The 21,248-nt window shown below is 46.8% G+C and overlaps 1 protein-coding gene across 10 annotated transcripts in view; it reads right to left on the bottom strand.

Annotated features, from left to right (window-relative positions):
• Positions 1-21,248, bottom strand: part of PROM1 (prominin 1) — a 147,853-nt gene that overhangs the window by 70,701 nt on the left and 55,904 nt on the right. For 9 of the 10 annotated variants that reach the window (XM_025289660.3, XM_025289663.3, XM_025289666.3 and 6 more), the window contains one exon: positions 5,249-5,304. The exons of the other annotated variant lie outside the window; for it this stretch is intronic. In XM_025289660.3, coding sequence (XP_025145445.2) covers positions 5,249-5,304 — 56 coding nt within the window. The remainder of the gene's footprint in view (positions 1-5,248; positions 5,305-21,248) is intronic. 10 annotated transcript variants of the gene reach the window in all.

Raw genomic sequence — 21,248 nt, 5'->3', positions numbered from 1 at the left:
ATCAAGATTGCCGGGAGAAATATCAATAACCTCAGATATGCAGATGACACCACCCTGATGGCAGAAAGTGAAGAGGAACTAAAAAGCCTCTTGATGAAGGTGAAAGAGGAGAGTGAAAAAGTTGGCTTAAAGCTCAACATTCAGAAAACGAAGATCATGGCATCTGGTCCCATCACTTCGTGGGAAATAGATGGGGAAACAGTGGAAACAGTGGCTGACATTATTTTTGGGGGCTCCAAAATCACTGCAGATGGTGACTGCAGTCATGAAATTAAAAGACGCTTACTCCTTGGAAGAAAAGTTATGACCAACCTAGATAGCATATTCAAAAGCAGAGACATTACTTTGCCAACAAAGGTCCATCTAGTCAAGGCTATGGTTTTTCCTGTGGTCATGTATGGGTGTGAGAGTTGGACTGTGAAGAAGGCTGAGCACAGAAGAATTGACGCTTTTGAACTGTGGTGTTGGAGAAGACTCTTGAGAGTCCCTTGGACTGCAAAGAGATCCAACCAGTCCATTCTGAAGGAGATCAGCCCTGGGATTTCTTTGGAAGGAATGATGCCAAAGCTGAAACTCCAGTACTTTGGCCACCTCATGCCAAGAGTTAACTCATTGGAAAAGACTCTGATGCTGGGAGGGATTGTGGGCAGGAGGAGAAGGCGATGACAGAGAATGAGATGGCTGGATGGCATCACTGACTCGATGGACGTGGGTCTGAGTGAACTCTGGGAGTTGGTGATGGACAGGGGGGCCTGGCGTGCTGCAATTCATGGGGTCGCAAAGAGTCGGACATGACTGAGTGACTGAACTGAACTGAAACACGTCTGCTGTGGGTAGTGTGAACACTAAGACTTACTATTTGCAAAGCACGTTCTCGGGTGCCTGCCACGGAGCCTGTACTACGCAAGTGCTAGCAAATGAGGGTTATTCAATGGGAGCGAGTTTCAAAAGGGAGGGGATTTATGTATACCTATGGCTGATTCATGTTGAGGTTTGACAGAAAATAGCAAAATTCTGTAAAGCAATTATTCTTCAATAAAAATAAATTAAAAAAAAAGAATAAAAACCCAAACACACGTTAAAAAAAAAAAAAAAAAGAGGGTTATTCAAGTTGTTTCTCGGATTTCTATAGCTTCATCGGTCTGGTCCTCATATTTCCTCACGGCTCCATAACTCCAAATTCTCTTCCGATCCAGGTCTTCCACTTCTGCCTGACCATTTCTTGCCTGGGGAATTACACACAGTAATCTTTCATGGTTTCATAGGTAAAAGGCGCAGCTCAGGGGCGCTCACCCTCCGTGCTCACAGCTCATGATTCTCGAATGGAAGCCACTGCTTCCAATGAGTCACCTTAGGAGGACAGCGCGCTGACCTGGAGTGAGCCTCACTTTTGTTGATGTGCTCAGAGTTAGTCTGGCCTGGGTACAGACCCCAGAGTCGCCATCCAGTCTTTGGGTGACCTCAGTTCCCTAGACTCTCTGAGTGCAGGATTGTCATGGACAGGTGTTATGAGGATTAGAAACAATAAAAAAAACCCTGCTAATCCAGTGCTTGGAACATGGCAGACAAGAAATGATGACTCTTATTATCACAAAGTGGAAGGTGACAGTTCATGATTCAAGAAGCAGTGAAGGGACTTCTTGGCGGTCCAGTGGCTAAGACTGGACCTCTCAATGCAGGAGATGCGGGTTCCATTCCCAGTCGGGAATCTAGCACCCAACATCCCTCACAGCCAAAAAACCAGTACAGAAACAGCAGAAGTTATAGTGTTCAACAATCGTGTAACAAATTCAGTAAAGACAGTCCACATCAAAAAAAAAAAAAAAAATCTTAAAAATAAAAGAAGCAGAGGAGAAGCTTTGTGCTTCGAGCCAGGTTTGCAAATGGAAGCAGAGCTTTATTTCTCATGGGCTCTCGCAGCTTTATTTCTCATTGCCCCTTTGCCTTTAAGTCTCAGTTTACACGCCAGCGCCACTCTGGAGGCTTTCTTGATTTCCCCAAGTGTCGGTACACTTTCCATCCTCAGCATGTTCACAGCCCTGGATCTGAACTTCTCATGGCATGCGTATCCCTCTCCATCTTGCCTTGCAGGCATCTACTGCACCAGTCGGCTAGGGCTGCTATAACCAAATACCAGGGCTGGGTGGCTTGAAGAATAGAAATTTATTTTCTCATAGTTCTGGAGGCTGGAAAGTCAAAGGTCAAGGTGTGGTCTGGGTTAGTTTCTTTTAATGCCTCTCTCCTTGGCTTGCAGATGGCCATCTTCTTCCTGTCTCCACACAGTCCTTTCTCTGTGTCCTAATCTCTTCTTAGAAGGAGACCAGTCAGACTAGATTAACACCCACCTGAATGACCCCATTTTGACGTAATCACCCTTTTAAAGACCTTACCTCTAAATACAATCCCATTCTGAGCCACAGGGGATTAGCACTTCAGCATATGAGTTTTGGACACAATTCAGCTCACAGTGTCCAAGCATACACAAGTCTAACCCCACGACCTCCTTCTCACCAACTGCAAATTCTTGGAGTAAAGGCATAACTTTCACATGCATGTCCTCCTATTATGCATTGCTTCTAGCGTGCACTCTGCAAATACTCATTAAGTGAATACATTAAACAAAGGGAGAAAAAATATTTTAAAAAATCTCCGGAGGAGAATGAGACCACAGATTTTAAAGTACTACTTTGCACGTTCAGCTGACGTGGAAGAAGGAGGCAGTTCCATGGGAAGGAGTCATATTTCCATCCAGAGTCAAGGCTGCCCCTTGGAACAAAAGGTCTATACCTATTGACAGCTTCCAACTTCCCAAGGGATGAAGTTCACTGAAAGAGCCCCTGTCCGGAGACCACCAACTCAGCGGCCGCGGCTTCTGTGGGCTCACCAGGAGATGAAACGAGCTCAGGACATGGACAGCTGAAGAACTCCCAAGGGCCGTTCAGCTGGACAGAGGGTACCTGTGTGACTGTGCAGGTTACACCCAACGGGCATGGCCAGTATAGAGGATGCTGTGGAGTCCACCCGAGTCCCGGGACCTTAGCCATCTCCATGTGCCTCCCCAGACGTCTTACTACTGGTACCTGTGCTCGAAGGCATCTTCCAAAACCATGTAAGCTCAGAGTGCTGAGGGATTAACACTGCCCCTGCCCCAAATAGCCCTGAAGGTGCCTCTTCAGTCTCTCAGTGCATACAGCGCTCAGCCCCCACACCTTCTGGTGGGCTGGTCCCACGCTGCCGTGTCTACAGGGTCCAGTGCAGCTGCTCTACGGGATGGAGCTCTGTCGCCCCCTGTGGTGGGTGGTGGAATGACACACCCTCTGTAGGCTGCCCTCCTTCCTGTTTCACCTCCCACTCCCCAGCCAGGGTTCCCGGAACTTCCCAAATAAGTGACTCGCCCGAAAGTCCTTGTCTCAGGCCCTGCTTCAAGAGAGCATTTACCTGACTAAGGCCAATCAGAAAACTCCCCTCCCAAGGTGCCCTGACTTCCTGGGTGTCTTTGTTTAACCAAGTCCTTCTCCCTGGATAACTGGAAAATGTGACCCAGTTCCACGCCTAGGGCAGGAGTCCGTTCATTCATGTGGGCCCAGTTCTGTCTCCTTTCTCCACCCCAGCTCCACCCCAGTGGTGTTTATCCATTTGGAAAGACACCTGAGGTGGAGAGGAAATCAGGAACGAAGGGGCCCCCAAGTCTACAGGAACTCCAGGTCTAATATCAAGCCGACCACGGAGGACTCGTCCAGGGATGGTGGCAGCCAATGCCAGCTCATACTCAACAGGCCGCTCAGAGTCACCTTGGGGTCCAAGGCCCTAGGCCCCCCAGGCCTGGCCCAGAGGAAGCTCGGCCTCTCATCGCCTCCCATACCTCTGCAGGGCTAACTGGCATTCCGGCTGGGCTGCTAATGGCATGCAAATTTTTAACATAAATATGAAAGCAACAGTCATTTTATTCTGCCCAGGGAGGCAGGCAGACACAGGGCATCATGTCTGGAAGATATAAATGAAGCCAGTGGAAACTGAAGAATAAAGATGCTTTCTGAGGTATTAGAGCAGGCTGGGGGCACCAGGGAGTAAGTGGCTCATTTTCTTTTACACACATAAATGCCCATGAAATGAGGCTTTCCTCTTGGCTTTTACATTCAGTTTTGTCTTGACTGTCATTTTACAGCAAATTGAGACTATGCAGCCATTGTTCCCACCGTCAGGCAAGAACGGTTCACTGCCCTCCTGGTACAGGGCCCTCACGCCCACCGGGGACACTTTCATTCACATCTGTTGTGCTGGCCATTAAATAAATAAAAGTCCTGCTGGTCTCTTTGATTGTTGTCTTGACAACCACCTTCATACCAGGAAAGGTTGGAATGGGCAGTCTGACCCTGCAGGACTAATAGCTTGACAAACAGATTCAACTAATCTTTATTATCCTAACATTTACGGCAACAAACATTTGTCTGTTTGTTTTACTGGCAAATGGCATTCATCATAAGCCAGAATCGAAAGAACACATTTGTCTCTTGAAGGAAGTTAATCTCGTGGATGCAAACGGGGTAAATTCGCAGCACCCTAACCCTAACCCTAACCTTGGAGTTAACTAGAGACATGAAGGGGCCTGGGTACTCTCTGACAACACTGGCCACTCACCTGAGCAGGGCCTTCAAGGCCCTGCCCTGCCCTGCCCTGGCCCCAGCTCACCTGGCCTTCCTCTCCCCTCACCCACCAGCTCCACCTATGGGCTTCCTCCTTTCACATCCCGTCCTCCCCTCACTGGTCCCCAGAGCCTGAACCACTCACAAAGCCACCTCCCCACCCGCTCCAGCCCTGCTCATCTTCTTTACCAGAGTCGCCTCCTCGTGGAAGCACTCTGGTCAGAATTCACTCTTTTTCCTCTACATGTGTGCATGCGGTTGTTGCAAGTATGCATCCCTGCTTCTAGGGATGTTCAAACCACTCCATTTGTTAGAGATCTCCTTCCTTGGCTTAAAAAAAAAACAGTATAAGACTTCATTTAAGGAACTTCTAGATTTTCAATAAAATACAGCTTAAAAGGTGAATATTTCTCTAAATGCCAACTTTGAAATTTCTGCTGTAGTTCAAATGGGATGTATAAGGTGTTTCAATATTCCATAAAACTTCTAAGTCAAAATATTAGCTAAATTCACAGATAACTGGTTATTTAAAGATTAACTTTCAAGTCAGCCAATATTTTGCTCACACTCATTTTTTGATAACAGATACATCAATCCAAAATTACCTTATCATACTCCTTTGAGAGGTCAAACTTCTTCTGTATAATCTTTCTTAAAATATCTGGGGGAAAAAAAAAGCCACAAAACAATAGCAAGATTACTTTTTCAGTAAAAATACAAAAAGCCTATTTAGAAAATATGTGCTCAAATTATTGAACTGTGGCATAGTATACTTTTATTTCTCTTTCTTAACGTAGGTAAATAGTTGAGCTAATGAGGAGCTAATCAGTCAAAGAATGGAGGGCAGATATTTTTGACCTAAAGTTTTGCCAGTTGGCAGAACTGGAGTGTTGCCATTTTTAAGAGTTTTCAGCTTTTCACAAGACACCTTCATATTTACCAGCAAACGACATACGCCTACTTAATACTGATAAAATGTTACATTGAAATTGTTAATTCTTTTTTGTCAATAATCAAGTTTAATTATTTCTTTTTAAATTTCCAATGCAGCCACACCCATATGTTGACTCTGGTTGCTCACTCATACAAACTGCAAGAGCCAAGCAACAGAAACCATATGGTCCTCAAAGCCTTAAATCTTTACTACCTTGCCCTTCAAAAAACAAGTCTGCCAGCCCCTGTCTATATGAACACGTTGACAGGACACTGAATTGCAAGGTTTAAAGTTTTAATGTGACTGGTGTGCTTGATTTTTGCCAGTTAGTTTATGTAATCCAAATTGGATTGACAGCAACTAGCCTCAGGAAAGAATGAAGATCCAAACTGTAAATGTGATTTTTTGTTTTTAGTTGGAAAATGCATTAACAGTTGCACACAGGTTAGTGACATCAGATTTCCTTAGTGAACTGTGACTCCATTTATCCCTAATGCTTTTTGTCCCATAGCCCATGAAACTGCGAATTCTTATTTGGAAACACAGATGTAATTTAGTCTTTAATAATTCCACATTTACGTGACATTTTACAAATGAAAGGAATTTACAATTAACCTAATCCAAAAGCTCTTTTATTAAGATTTTTTTTTTGATGTGGATCATTTTTAGTTTTTATTGAATTTGTTACAACATTGCTTCTGTTTTTATGTTGTGGTTTTTTGGCCCCAAGGCATGTTGGATATTAGCTCCCTGACCAGGGATCGAACCCACACCCCCTGCATTGGAAGGTGAAGTTTCAACCACTGAACCTCCAGGGAAGTCCCCCTACCAAGAACTCTCAACATGATCTGTCCCTCCCCATCTCCAAGCAGTGCATGAAAATCCAGAAACATTAGGCAAAATTGGATTTTTCTGGGCATGATCATTTGGGGTATTTAAAAATTCTCATGTAGGTCCGGAGCTACGTTGTATCCTGATCCACCTGCCTATGCAGGAGAAGTGGGTTTGATCCCTCAGTTGGGAAGATTCCCTGGAGGAGGAAATGGCAACCCACTCCAGCGCTCCAGGATTCTTGCCTGGAAAATTCCATGGACACAGGAGCCTGGTGGGCTACAGAGCATGGGGTCACAAAAAGTCGGACACGACTGAGTGACTGAGCACACACAATGCGCTGATACGGAGGGTGACTTGTCTAAAATCTGTGGCCCCAGCCCAGGTCTTCCTTCCTCTGGTGGGGTCCATCCCACACTGCCCATTGTCTCCTGCCCCAGGAGTGAGCATCAGGGACGCTCCGGGTCCTGCACGATCACTTCTAAAGTGCACTGCTAGGGAGGCAAAGGAAACCCCAGGGTGAGCCCTGTTCTAAATCAAAGACGTTCAGATGTACAGGCCAGGAAACAAAGCAAGTCACATCCCCATAGGACGCGTGAGGGTCTTCCTTCTGGAAAACCGCTTCCCAACTGCACGGAGCAGACAGGCACATGGAACAGACACACGATGCAGGAACAGGGCTTTTCAAGCTGGCAGGTGCCCTGGGAACCCTGGAGTTTCTCCAAGGTCCCACAGGGGCAACCCGGGGCCAGAAGGTCACAGGTATCCAGTGTCTTTGCTTCATCTGCACAGAGGTAACAAGTGTTGCTCAGGTGGAGCCCTCGCCTGGTTGTGCTGGCCAAAAACCCATCAAGACTTTGAAGCAGAGACATCTCTGTTCCCATGGTTTAAAGCAGCACCGTGTTACAGAAACACACCAAGAGCCACATAAGTAATTTCAGATTTCTGAGTAGCTCCATTTAAAAAGGTAGTTAATTTAAAATTAATTTTAGGGACTTCCCAGGCAATCCAGTGGTTAAGACTCCACACATCCAATGCAGGGACTGAGGTTCAATCCCTGTTCGGGGAACTAAGATCTCACATGCCTTACAGTCCAGCCCTCCAAAAAATTTCCACCATGTCAAGGTTATACAAACATTAAAAAAATTTTTTTAAGATCAACTTTAATATTTTACTTACTCCAAATATATGCAAAACAGTATCACTTCAATGTTGTTGCTGTTCAGTTGCTGAGTTGTGTCCGACTCTTTGAGACCCCATGGACTGCAGCATGCCACCCTTCCCTGTCCTTCACCATCTCCCTGAGTTTGCTCACACTCATGTCCGCTGAGTTGGTGATGCCATCCAACCATCTCATTCTCTGTCACTCCCTTCTCTTCTGGTCCTCAATCTTTCCTAACATCAGGGTCTTTTCAATATGGTATCAATATAAATATGAATCTGGAGGGGCTTTCTAGCTGTTTCAGAGGTAAAGAACCTGTCTGCCAATGCAGGAGACCCAGGTTTGATCCCTGTGTCAGGAAAACACCCCTGGAGGAGGAAATAGCAACCCACTCCAATATTCTTGCTCAGAAAATTCCATGGACAGAGGAAACTGGTGGGTTACAGCCCATGGGGTTGCAAAAGAGTTGGACATGACTGAGTGATTGAGCACACACACAAATATGAATGAGCTCTTTTACAGTCTTCTTTTCATACTAAGAGTTCAGAAGCTAGTGTGGATCCCTTCAGTTCAGTTCAGTCGCTCAGTGGTGTCTGACTCTTTGCGACCCCATGGACTGCAGCACGCCAGGCTTCCTTGTCCATCACCAACTCCCGGAGTTCACTCAAACTCATGTCCATTGAGTCACTGATGCCAACCAACCATCTCATCCTCTGTCATCCGCTTCTCCTCCTGCCCTCAATCTTTCCCAGCATCCGGTCTGATGAGTGATCAGGTCAAATGAGTCAGTTCTTCGCATCAGGTGACCAATGTATTGGAGCTTCAGCCTCAGCACCAGTGCTTCCAGTGAACATTCAGCACTGATCTCCTCTGACGGACTGGTTGGCTCTCCTGCAGTCCAAGGGACTCTCAATTGTCCTTGGATCCTTTCAGTGCATTGCAATTCAGACAAGCTACAGTTCAAGTGCTTTGTGGCCACATGTGGTAAGGGACTTCTGCCCTAAACAGCACAGGCCCAGAGGTGGCGGGTCCCCCTGCTTACATTCACCCTAGAGTTCACCCTCTCCCCGCAAAGTCCCAAGGCCTCTATCCACTTCCTTATCCTCCCCTCCTTCCCAGCATCCCTTGCCACAAGCACACAGAATGAGCACCCTTCACGCTCAGGACCACAATATCCATGCTTCCCTCGGCTTCCCTGTGTATCTCTAATTAAGTAGCTCTTCATCAGGGTAAGTGAACATGAGAAATGCCTGTGCAACACGATGCAAGCCTCTTTCCTTGACAAGCCAGGGACCGACCTTCTGCAGCTAACACCTCCTCCAGGAGCCCAGAGGCCTCCGGGCAAGGAAACTCTATCTCAGAACTAATAGCTTCACTGCTGGTGAGAACTCTGAATCCACTATTGTCCATCTCAAAAAACATGTGCAAGAACTGGGGTCCCACCTCTCCCCCCACCCCAGTGGCCACCAAGCATCACACTCGCTCTAATGCACCCATCCTTTTTGTCTTTGTCTTTCATGACCGGCCCGTGACAGGCTTCTGGTGGAAACCACCTCAAGCCTCAGGATCGCCTGAGTCCTCACACGGGAGGAGGTCATGGAGAGCACATGACCGCAGGCTGGCCTGCCAGCTGGACCCAGGCACTCAGAGGCTTCCTCGTCTCCGCTTGCTGTATCCTTTCTGCCCACCCAGTCCACACGAGGAGCCAGATTCAAGGACGCGGCCTGCAGAGAGTAATGTGAGCTGAGACCATCTGGATTGTGTACACCACAGAACCCAGTCAACCCCCACATTAACTTGGAAAATTCAGGTTGGGCGGGGGTGTGCAGAGCTCTATTCATCTTGCAGCCCCTCAAGACAGGCCTCGAAAGTAAGTTTTCCTCCTTCTTAAACCTGCTACTGACCCATGGGGGCGGGGGAGGGGGGGCTCTACCTCTTAAGCCTCTCCTTGCTCTCAAGTTTCAGATTTCACCTGGGTCCCCCTCCCCCATGCTAGAAGGCTGTGAACAAACCCAGCAACAAGTTCCAGGGCTCCAGAACCATCTGTGGTGTGGATGCCGTCCAAACACAATACTCCTTCACCAGAAAGAGGGTTGCTTCCATCCCACAGGTCCGATGGGACCCTTGAATCTGTGACTAGTTCCCCGTATCGCCTGCTGAGTATTAGCCATTAGCACGTGGGCGGTACAGAGCACCAGAGAACATGCAAACGGAAACCTCGGCCTAGGCGGGGCGCTCACTGCAGACCACCCACCGTGACCCACACCAGCTCTGATGCTTTCCAAATGGACCAAGTCGTGTCCGACTCTTTGCAACCCCATGGACTGCAGCTGCCCAGGTTGGTCCCTGAGTTGGCAAGATCCCCTGGAGAAGGGAAAGGGTACCCACTCCATTATGCTGGCCTGGAGAATTCCATGGACTACAGTCCCTGGGGTTGCAACGAGTTGGACATGACTGAGCGACTTTCCCTTCACTTCACTTCACGGTCCATTTGGAAAGCATCAGAGCTGATGTCGGTCACGGTGGACTGTCTAAATGGACAGTCTTGCCTAACACTCCCCATCGTGTCTACATGCTTCTCAGGTCTTGGGAAGGCAGGCACAGCTCAAAGCAGGTTATAAAATGATCCAAACCATGAGTGCAGTGGGTACTGTTTGCTGCAAGAACCCTGCTGACTTACACCTGACCCGGTCTTCGGGTCACTCAGCACTCAACCACTGTATTAAGAGCCGACGGGGTGCCAGGTGCTCTGATCATGATAGAAGGGAATCAGACCCCTTGCTTGAGAAACCACAGTGTTCGCCCGCCCTGATGAGGCTTCAGCATGGACAATAGTGACCTCCTTGTCCCTCCAGAGCTGAGGGAGGACCTACTGAGATGGGACCCAAAAGGCACTGAGCAGAGGACTGGACTATTCCAGGGGGCAAGCGAGATCTCCCCACCCTGGGCTCAGAGGGTGGTCTGGTCATCTTCTTTCCTGCCCTGGATTCATTTCTTACTCTATCTTTCCACGCTCTTTTCCATAACATAGTACTTGCCTCTGAAGACACAGCAGTGTGAAGGAAATATGTAGACATGTGGATGCGGAAGTTATGTCCACGGTAGAAGACTGTTTCTGAGAATCCGACTCCGTGGGTCCTCCTGGGTAGACTGTCAGCCTCTCTGTGCTCGGCTCCCAGACCTTACAATGTCTTCTCAGCTGGGGATTTACTTTAAACTTCATGTGATGATGGAAATTAAGAAACGCAGCAGCAAGACGTCCTGGTGGTTCAGTGGTTAAGACTCAGTGCTAATAATGCAGGGGACAAGGTTTGATTCTTGGTCAGGGAACTAAGATCCCACATGCCGTGTGGCCTAGCCAAAAAAAATTAACAACTAAAAGATTAAAGTATAGAAAGTCTTGAAAATAACAAGAGAAAATTCGTATTATATATGGAAACAAGACTATTACAAATAATGTAACTTCCTAGAAGAAACTATGGAGGCTAGAGGACAGTGAAATGAATGACGGATTCATAGATCTGAAAAAACACCAGCAAAAGTTGTCACCAAGAATTCTAGATGCAGCCAAATATCCATTAAAATAATAATAATAAAAGAATTGTGGTAGCAAGAGCAAGAATCCCTTAGTTATACCACCAAGTTACAAAGTGGGTGGGTTTTGTTTTTGGCTCCTTATGTGTGTGATTTCTCCATGAGTTTTTTGATGTCTAAAGCTACACAAGCCATGTAAAATAAAATACCTCGTGCAGGCTCTGTCTATGACAGATCCATCTTCCTTAGTTTAGACAACACTCATCTTGACAAGTAGTTCAGTAGTTCAGTCACTCAGTCGTGTACAACTCTTTGCAACCTTTGCATGCATGCAATCCTTTGCAACCATGAACAACAGCATGCCAGGCCTCCCTGTCCATCATCAACTCCCGGAGTCTACCCAAACTGATGTCCATTGAGTTGGTGATGCCATCCAACCATCTCATCCTCTGTCGTCCCCTTCTCCTCCTGCCCTCAATCTTTCCCAGCATCAGGGTCTTTTCAAATGAGTCAGTTCTTCGCATCAGGTGGCCAAAGTATTGGAGTTTCAGCTTCAATATCAGTCCTTCCAATGAATATTCAGGACTGATATCCTTTAGGATGGACTGGTTGGATCTCCTTGCAGTCCAAGGGACTCTCACGAGTCTTCTCCAACACCACAGTTCAAAAGCACCAATTCTTCTGTACTCAGCTTTCTTTATGGTCCAACTATCATATCCATACATGACTACTGGAAAAGCCATAGCTTTGACTAAATGGACCTTTGTCAGCAAAGTGATGTCTCTGCTTTTTAATATGCTGTCTAGGTTGGTCATAGCTTTTCTTCCAAGGAGCAAGTGTCTTCTAATTTCATGGTTGCAGTCACCATCTGCAGTGATTTTGGAGCCCAGGAAAATAAATCTGTTACTGTTTCCATTGTTTCCCCATCTATTTGCCCTGAAGTGATAGGATCGATGCCATTCATGGTGTTCTCAAGGCGAGAATACTGAAGTGGTTTGCCATTCTCTTCTCCAGGGGACCACATTTGTCAGAACTCTCCACCATGACCCGTCGTCCATCTTGGGTGGCCCTACACAGCATGGCTCATAGTTTCATTGAGTTAGACAAGACTGTGGTCCATGTGTGTGGTCCATGGGTGTGGAAGAGCTTGAGGCATTTTGTTCTGAGCAGAGTTTAGCGCAGTGCTCGGGATGTGGTATCAATACACTGACGTGAGAATGTTGGTGTCTGTCCTTCACCTTCACCCTCATACCGCTCTGCCCTGAAAATGGGAGGACCTTGCTTATTCAGTTCTTCAGTGACTGGAATTGGGAGAGGACTAGACTTTTCTCCAGCTACATATCACCTCCTCACCCCCAGCCTCAAACACTGGAGACAGCTACCCATGTCAGTCAGGTTCTCCAGAGAAACAGAACCAGGAAGAGGTGAGATGATAGAGACAGAGATGAAGAGACAGAGGAAAAGAGACAGATGGAGATAGAGATAAACAGAGAGATAGAGAGATGAGACAGAGAAATATATAGAGCTAAAGATAGAAACAGGAGGAGAGACAGAGGGGGAGGGAGAGAAGGTGGGAGACTGATCTTAAGGACTCGTGGGTATGAGCCAGTCTGAAATCTCAGGGCAAGTTGGGAACTCAGGCAGTGGCTGGCTGAAGCTAAGCCTCTCCTTCCTGTGGAAATCTGGCTTTGCTCTGAAGACCTTTCAGCTGATTGGATGAGGGCTACCCACTTTATGGAGGGAATCCCCTAGACTGAGTCATCTTCCTGTAGGTGTGAACCACATCTACAAAACACCTTCCCAGCAACGCTTAGATTAGCATTTCACCAAATCACTGGGTACCACTTTCTGGCCAAATGGACACAGAAGATCAACCATGACCTGGCCATGCCAGCTGTGCTCCCCAAGGAATGGTTACGCCCCGCAGGTGTGCTGGAGCAGAGCGTATCTGAGCAGCCCTGTCACCCTCAGTAGTGGCCACTCCTGACAACCTGAGCCCCCAGTCAGGTCATCGGGTTCCTTTAGGCAAGGACGGGGGACCAAAGGTCGTCTCTGAGGACAACTGATCCTGAATGATGGAACAGAGAACCCTGAGTCGACTTAGATTTGGTGTGCACTGAACTGAAAGGCAGACAATTGTATCTTGAAAATACTTTCATCAAAAATGTCAGAACTAAATTAGTTGGTCAGTTGCCAAGGTTAAGTGTCACTTCTCTGACAAAGACACTTCCGCGAGCCCATCTTCCAGCAGCCTGATTGGCTGAAATGGGTTTGCTGTTCTTTGACATCAGGATGAACGTGACCTGCCCACTCCTTGGTTCACACCTTCATCTGGCTGCTCTAGATGTCAATTTGGGGACCCAAACCATGCCACTGCCTCGTGTCCTGGAGTTCACCATATTCCTTCTGGCGTGTCCACGATGTGCGCGTCTCAACTTAACACTTGAGGGAACGTGCATTTCAACAATCCCGTCAGGCAGCCACAATCCCGTACCTTTCAGTTTCACAGAGCACTTCCTTCTGCAGTTCACCTCCTCCATCAACATGCCTAAATCCTTCGGTTTGTGGTTCAGTAAAGGGATTGATGCTTCAGATATTTGAAAGCCAAGCTGCCTTTACGGGAACTTATCAAAGGTAGTTTCCATGTCTCCAGTATGTCACCAAGTATCCCAGAGGGAAAAACTCCTTTTCCTGTATTTAATACAATTTGAATCAACCCTTGGTGTGGTTTCCCTTCATTTGAACAGTTTTCCTTGAATTGACTGGAGTGGCTTCCCTGCAGGAGGACACATGGGCTTGCACCAAGATTCTCATTGGCACTAGCTCACTCTTCCAGAAAAGAGCCCAAGCAAACGCTACACAGGACGCGATTCTTGAGAAAACCTCCGGGACCAGTCTGGCCCTTGACTTTCCCCAGCACCAGCTCACACCCATCCACACCAGGGATTCCATTTCACTGTTAGACCACCTACAGCCAAGTCTGTGCCTGGGGCAGGCTGGCCCGTCAATCATTTCAAGTGCCTTAGAGAAAGCAGGCTCTTGCATTGCACAGGAGCAGTGGGACTTGTGGGGTCTCTGGAACTTGGAATCCCTGACAAAGATGCCAGTGGAATAAGGGCTCAAAGCCCAGTGGCCTCTCTGATCACGGGACGGGGCTGGGAGGGGGCCACTGGGCCCGAGACAAAGACAGACAGGCAGCTGTGTTGCCACCGCTGGTAAATCCAAGACGGGAGAGGCAGGGAACACAGCCGAGATACCTGCAGAGTCAGAGTATGTGGTCATTCCCTCACTAAGACTCTCCTGAAAAGCACACTTCGTGTCTGCTCTCCGTTTGAGGAATGTTGGCCTTGAGGATGTTTGAATCACATCTTTTGTCTGCGCTGAGGTCCATGTGACCGCATAGACACTCCCGTGAGCATGCAAATCAAAGTCCCATTTTGCTCCCTCGTGTGACAATAGAAGGCTCAGCTATGGACCATGGTCCCCTGTGGACACAGAGTGAGACCAGGAGCAGAGTGGAGCAGGAAGAATTTTTCCTGTGTATACTCTGAACTTCCTTGAATTTTTAAGAGAGTATCTTAACATTTTTAAACAAAGCTATTTATTGTCTAACAATGAAACAATATGAAAACATCCGCTTTCACCCCTTTGCCAGCCCTCCTCTCCCCAGAAAACCATAAAAGGACAGAGTTTATAACACTATCAAGCCAAAAAATTCTAGTTCCTATAAATATAACCAGATTTGACCGTTTCTTGTGTAGGAGATGTGATCCGGAGTCATTTTTACAGTATGTGAGCATGTAGCATTTGTCATTTAAAAAACAAACAAACAAAAAAACCTTGCTATTTCCCTGGTGGTCCAGTGGTTGCCTCTGCACTTCCAAATGCAGGGTGCATGGGTTTGATTCCTGGTTGGGGAACTAAGATCCCACAAGCCCTGTGGCATGGCCAAAAGAAAAAAGAAAAAACCTGAAAAGAAATGAAGCTAAAATCTGCAAAATTCAGATGTTTCCCAATACATAATCATTGGAAAGGTAATAATCAAATGTTCAAGATCTAGAAAAGCCCAGTTTTGTCCCAACAAGTATGTGGTCAGGGCAAAATACACTCTTCCAGTGTTTTGTTACCAACACACCAGAAGCACCCTTTTTTGTGGTTTTGTCTCCATTCTTTCAGCTTGCGCCAGCTGAGCTGTACAGTCTCCAAGAGTCACTTGTGTTGGTCCCCAAACTACTTTCTATCAGTTTTCCTTGCTGATGTAATTTCATAACTTAATTAAACATCATGTAAACAGACAAAACATGACTACAAGAAACAAAAGTTGTTTATACAGATTCTAAACTGAATGCTTTTTAAAACTCACTAAAGAGGGGTTATTTTACAAATGAAAAGTATCTGTTGAACGCACTGTAGGAGCAGCCACTCTAAAAGCCCTAATGAAAGGGAAAGTGTTAGTTGCTCAGTCGTGTCCGACTCTACGTGACCTCATGGACTCTAGGCTCCTCTGTCCTCGGGATTTCCCAGGCAAGAATACTGAAGTGGGTTGCCATTCCCTTTTCCAGGGGACATTCCTGACCCAGGGATCAAACTCGGGTCTCCATTCAGGAGAATTCTTTACCATCTGAGTCACCAGGGAAGCCCAGAAGTCCTGATAGAAAAACAATAAGAATCGGGGAGGTGGGGGGGGGGGCGGGAATCAGTGCTCAGTGGACACCACAGATTCTTGTTAGTGAAATAAAACCTGAACTAGAAGCCACAGGAACTGTGTTGCTGGGGAAATTCCTACCCAGAGACTTACGCTCGTTTGTCATTAGGATGACATTCCCCTGACATTCACAACAAACTGTGGAAAATTCTTAAAGAGATGATAATACCAGACCACCTTATCTGCCTCCTGGGAAATCTATATGCAGGTCAGGTAGCAACAGTTAGAACCGGACATGGAACAATGGACTGGCTCCAAATTGGGAAAGGAGTATGTCAAGGCTGTATACTGTCACCCTGCTTATCTAATATGCAGAGTACATCATGAGAAACGCTGGGGTGGATGAAGCACAGGCTGGAATCAAGATTGCTGGAAGAAATATCAATAACCTCAGCTATGCAGATGACACCACCCTTATGGCAGAAAGCAAAGAGGAACTAAAGAGCCTCTTGATGAAGTGAAAGAGGAGAGTGAAAAAGCTGGTTTAAGACTCAACATCCAGAAAACTAAGATCATGGAATCTGGTCCCATCACTTCACAACAAATAGATGGGGAAACAATGGAAACAGTGACAGACTTTATTTTCTTGGGCTCCAAAATCACTGCAAATGGTGACTGCAGCCGTGAAATTAAAAGATGCTTGCTCCTTATAAGAAAAGCTATGACCAACCTAGAGAGCATATTTAAAAGTAGAGATATTACTTTGTTGACAAAGGTCCATCTAGTCAAAGCTATGGTTTTTTCAGTACTCATGTATGGATATGAGAGTTGGACCATAAAGAAACCTGAGTGCTGAAGAATTCATGCTTTTGAACTGTGGTGTTGGAGAAGACTCTTGAGAGTCCCTTGGACTGCAAGGAGATCAAACCAGTCAATCCTGAAGGAAATCAATCCTGAATATTCATCGGAAGGACTGATGCTGAAGCTGAAACTCCAATACTTTGGCCACCTGATGCGAAGAACTGACTCATTGGAAAAGACCCTGATGCTGGGAAAAATTGAAGGCAGGAGAACAGGATGACAGAAGATGAGATGGTTGGATGGCATCACTGACTCGATGCACATAAGTTTGAGCAAGCTGCAGGAGTCAGTGATGGACAAGGAAGCCTGGCGTGCAGCAGTCCATGGGATCACAGAGAGTCGGACACGACTGAACAACTGAACTGAACTGACATTCGGATTGTTGGGTGGAAAATGAGGACTCAGGACTCTCCAAACTAGTGCTGCCCCCTTGAATGGAGAAGCGGTCAGATAACAGGCGACATTATTGCTTTTCCTGGATGCATCGGAGAGCTGAGACCACAAAGCAACCTCTTCCAGTGGCAGCACGCTGCTGAGGTGAGGCAAGGACACACTAGCTGTTCCCCTTTGGTGGTCAGGCAGAAAGAAAGCACTGCAAGTGTTCACAGCGCCTTAAAGCCCGAGTCTGGACTAGCATGTCCCCATGGGCTACATGACAGCCCAGAATCATGGAGGGGCTTGTATTTGCTGGAAGCTTCCATGGGGTGATTATGAAAGAGACTGGGGCAGGGCAGGTACCTAGAGAAAGTCCCCTTGAGGGCAGGTGGGCAGGAGGTGGTGAGCTGACACACACAAAGTCCATATATTTCCCTGGACGTTCCTTTGAGACAAGGCAAAGCCTCAGAGCCCCATGGCCAAGGCAACACGCCACTGCTTCTTCCAGGCTGGGAGGAGAAGCAAAACCCAACTGATCATGGAGAAGAGGCTGGAAACCCTCCCGCCTGCAGGACACAGGGAAAGACCAATTGATGGTAGGGGAGGGCAGGGTGGAAGCAAGACTCCTTTGCTCCCAGGAAGGAAGGCACTCTTAGGGCAGGAGACTTGCTTCTTCCGAACACCAGGGCAGATGCCAGGTCAGAGCGCGGCTGCCACGGGAAGAAGGCCTAGGAATGCTGAGAAAACCCCACTGCCACCCCCCAGGCTCAGTGGCACAGGCCTGGCTGAGCCCGAAGCTGGACCAGAGTGACACTGCCTCCCACCATGGGGCAGCACCGAGTGACAAGCACCTCCACCAGGGCGGAAGGAGCCAGAGCGCCAGGAGGGCTACAGGTGAGCAGGGGTTGATCAGTGATAAGGGCGGAGCAGGGACACTGCAGACCGCCCTCCCGCACGCACACCAGGCCGCTCACTGTGCACAAGGGAACTGCGCTCTCCAGGGGGATCTGAAAGCTGCAGTGCGGTGTGCTGAGGTTGCTATAGCAACAAACCGACTCAACCCAGCTCACCAACTGACCGGAAGGACTCCGCTTCCCACAGGAACAGCCTGACAGGACACGAGACATGTCCGGGTCACCCCAGTTTCTGTAATTCTACACACAGTGTCCAGCATTCAGGAAAAAATTACAAGACACATACAAAAGAAAGAAAAAAATTATGACCCATTGTCAAGAGTATCAGATCCAGAGACAATCCAGATGTTAGAAAACCTTCAGACAGGAACTTAAAAAAAAAAAGAAAGGATTTTTGAGAGGATTTACATTTATAATTCAAGGTAAAATGCCTAAGAAAAGTATGTACAATTTTTCAGATACTCCAAATTTAACAACTTTAACCAATCAACTACCAATCATAGAATAAGAGGACTCTACTCTCCTTAAATTAATCCTAATTTTTTTTTCTTTTTTTTTACTATAAATCAAGCTAGCGGCAATTCTCTAAGAATTATAATTTGTTCTGCTCTGTCCAAGTTTCCAACCTGTGGGCCCCTACATCTATAATCTTTCTCAGAATCCTTTAGAGGAAATGGAGGGGAAGATAGTGTTACATGAGTCACTCAGTCCTGGCTGACTCTTTGGGACCCCATGGACTCTAGCCCACCAGGCTCCTCTGTCCATGGACTTCTCCAGGCAAGAATACTGGAGTGGGTTGCCATTCCCTTCTCCAGGGGATCTTCCTGACCCAGGCCTGCTGCACTGCAGGCAGAGTCTTTGCCGTCTGAGCCACCAGGGAATTCGTGGGGCCCCGTGATTCACCACTGAGCCATGTGCTTTAGGCAGCACGGCAGAGCAAGAGCATGCAGTTCAGAACCAGTCATAACCGGCTTCAATTTCTGCCGTCAGTACTCAGAAGCCATGTGACCAGTTAGAATATGGATCAAATTACAGAAACTCTCTGGGCCTCAATTCTTCGTCTATAAAATGAAGAGAAAGCAATTGCTACTTAGGAGCTTATCAGAATGACATAAGATGGCCATCACAATCCTCCCAGCAATCCGGTAGGGGAAGTAGGGCCCTTCTGATTCCCAAGTGAGGACCCTGAGGCTCAGAAGGCTGAACACGCTGCACAACATAACTTGGTTCATAACCGGTGGGGCAGGAATTCAGACTCAGGAACATTTTAAAGCTGAAACCCACACACTTTCCAGCACACAGCCCTGTGTGGTTCAGATTCCAGGCCCAGCCTTGCCACCTGTGGGCATGTAAGGTGACTTGGGCCATTGACCTGAATTCTCTATGCTTCCATTTCTTCATATGGACAATGAGTTACTAAGACCTACCTGGCAGGATGGTCCTAAGTATTGTAAACTATATGTGGTGTGTGAAGCACCTCGAAGGGCACCTGACATAAGAATGAATGCCTGCAAATCGTGGTGTTGATGGCGGTGGTGACGGTGGCGGTGGTGGCTCAAGTAGTAGTTTATGAAAAGATAGGCCTTTTGGCTTTTGGATCCAAGATAAATATTGGCAAAATATCTATTAGGGGCAGATTAAGAGGATAAGACTGTGGTCGTAGTCCCGGTTCTCCATTTACTTGCTCTATCATATTCAATTAAGTCCCTTACCCTCTTAGGTCTGAGTTTTCCCATAGGTATAATGACATAATTAGACTACACTCACAAAAATATTTGATAGGTAGATGGAAAGATATAGTATGTTCACAGATTGGAAGAATCAGTATTATTAAAATGTCCACACTACCTAAAGGCAATCTATAGATTCAGTGCAATCCCTCTCAAAATACCAACAGCATTCTTCACAGAACTAGGACAGATAATTCTAAAATTTGTATGGGAACACAAAGACCCTGAATAGTCAAAGCAGTCTTGAGAAAAAAAGAACAGAGCTGGAGGTTTCATAGGCCTTGACTTCAGACCATGTCACAAAGCTACAGTAGTCAAAGCAATATGAATCTGGCCTACAAACGGCCACGTAGATCATGCGAGAGCCCAGAAAGAAACTCATGCAGCTGAAGGAGACCAGCCCTGGGGTTTCTTTGGAAGGAATGATGCTAAAGCTGAAACTCCAGTACTTTGGCCACCTCATGCGAAGAGTTGACTCATTGGAAAAGACTCTGATGCTGGGAGGGATTGGGGGCAGGAGGAGAAGGGGATGACAGAGGATGAGATGGCTGGATGGCATCACTGACTCGATGGACGTGAGTCTCAGTGAACTCCAGGAGTTGGTAATGGACAGGGAGGCCTGGTGTGCTGCGATTCATGGGGTTGCAGAGTCGGACATGACTGAGCGACTGAACTGAACTGAACTGAACTTGTGGTCAACTAATCTACAACAAAGGAGGCAAGAATATATGATGAAGAAAAGAGAGTAGCTCCAATAAGTGATGCAGGGAAAATTGGACAGCTACATGTAAAAGAATGAAACTAGAACATTTTCTCACACCTTATACAAAAATAAAGTGGATTAAAGACCTAAATTTAAGACTAGAAACCATACAGCTCCAAAAAGAAAACATAGGCAGAACACTCTTTGACATAATCATGGCAATATTTGGTTTTGATCTGTCTCCTAAAACAGAAGGAATAAAAGCAAAAATAAATATTTGGAACCTAATTAAAAAGCTTTTGCATAACAAAGGAAACCACAGACAAAAACGAAAAGAAAACCTACTGATTGGGAGAGAGTATTTGCAAATGATATGACTGATAAGGGGTTAATAACTAAAACACAGCTCACACAACTTAATATAAAAAAAAAGAACCAACTAAATAATATGCCAGCAGTCACAAGAAAAGATGCTCACCATAAACAATCATCAGAGAAATGCAAATCAAAACTACAATGAGGAACTTCCCTGGTGGTACAGGAGATAAGAACCTGTCTGCCAATGCAGGGGACACGGGTTTGATCCCTGGTCTGGAAAGATTCCACACGCCATGAAGCAAATGAGCCCACATGCCGCAACTGCCAGAGTCAGCGCTCCTAGAGCCTGGGCTCCACAAGAGAAGCCACGGGATTAAGAAGCCCGCACACCATGGGGAAGAGTAGTCTCTGCTCACCGCAAACTAGAGAAAACCCACCTGCAGCAACAAAGACCCAGCACGACTGTAAATCAAACAAAAACAAATTTCAAAAAACACACAGTGAGATATCGGCTCACACATGCCAGAACGGCTATCACCAAAGAGCACAAAATAACAAGTGTTGGCAAGGACGTGGAGAAAAGAGAACTCTTGGACAC

Source organism: Bubalus bubalis, chromosome 7, assembly GCF_019923935.1.
Source record: "Bubalus bubalis isolate 160015118507 breed Murrah chromosome 7, NDDB_SH_1, whole genome shotgun sequence".
In the NCBI taxonomy this organism is placed as follows: Eukaryota; Metazoa; Chordata; class Mammalia; order Artiodactyla; family Bovidae; genus Bubalus; species Bubalus bubalis.
This window is presented reverse-complemented; position numbering and strand designations above follow the sequence as displayed.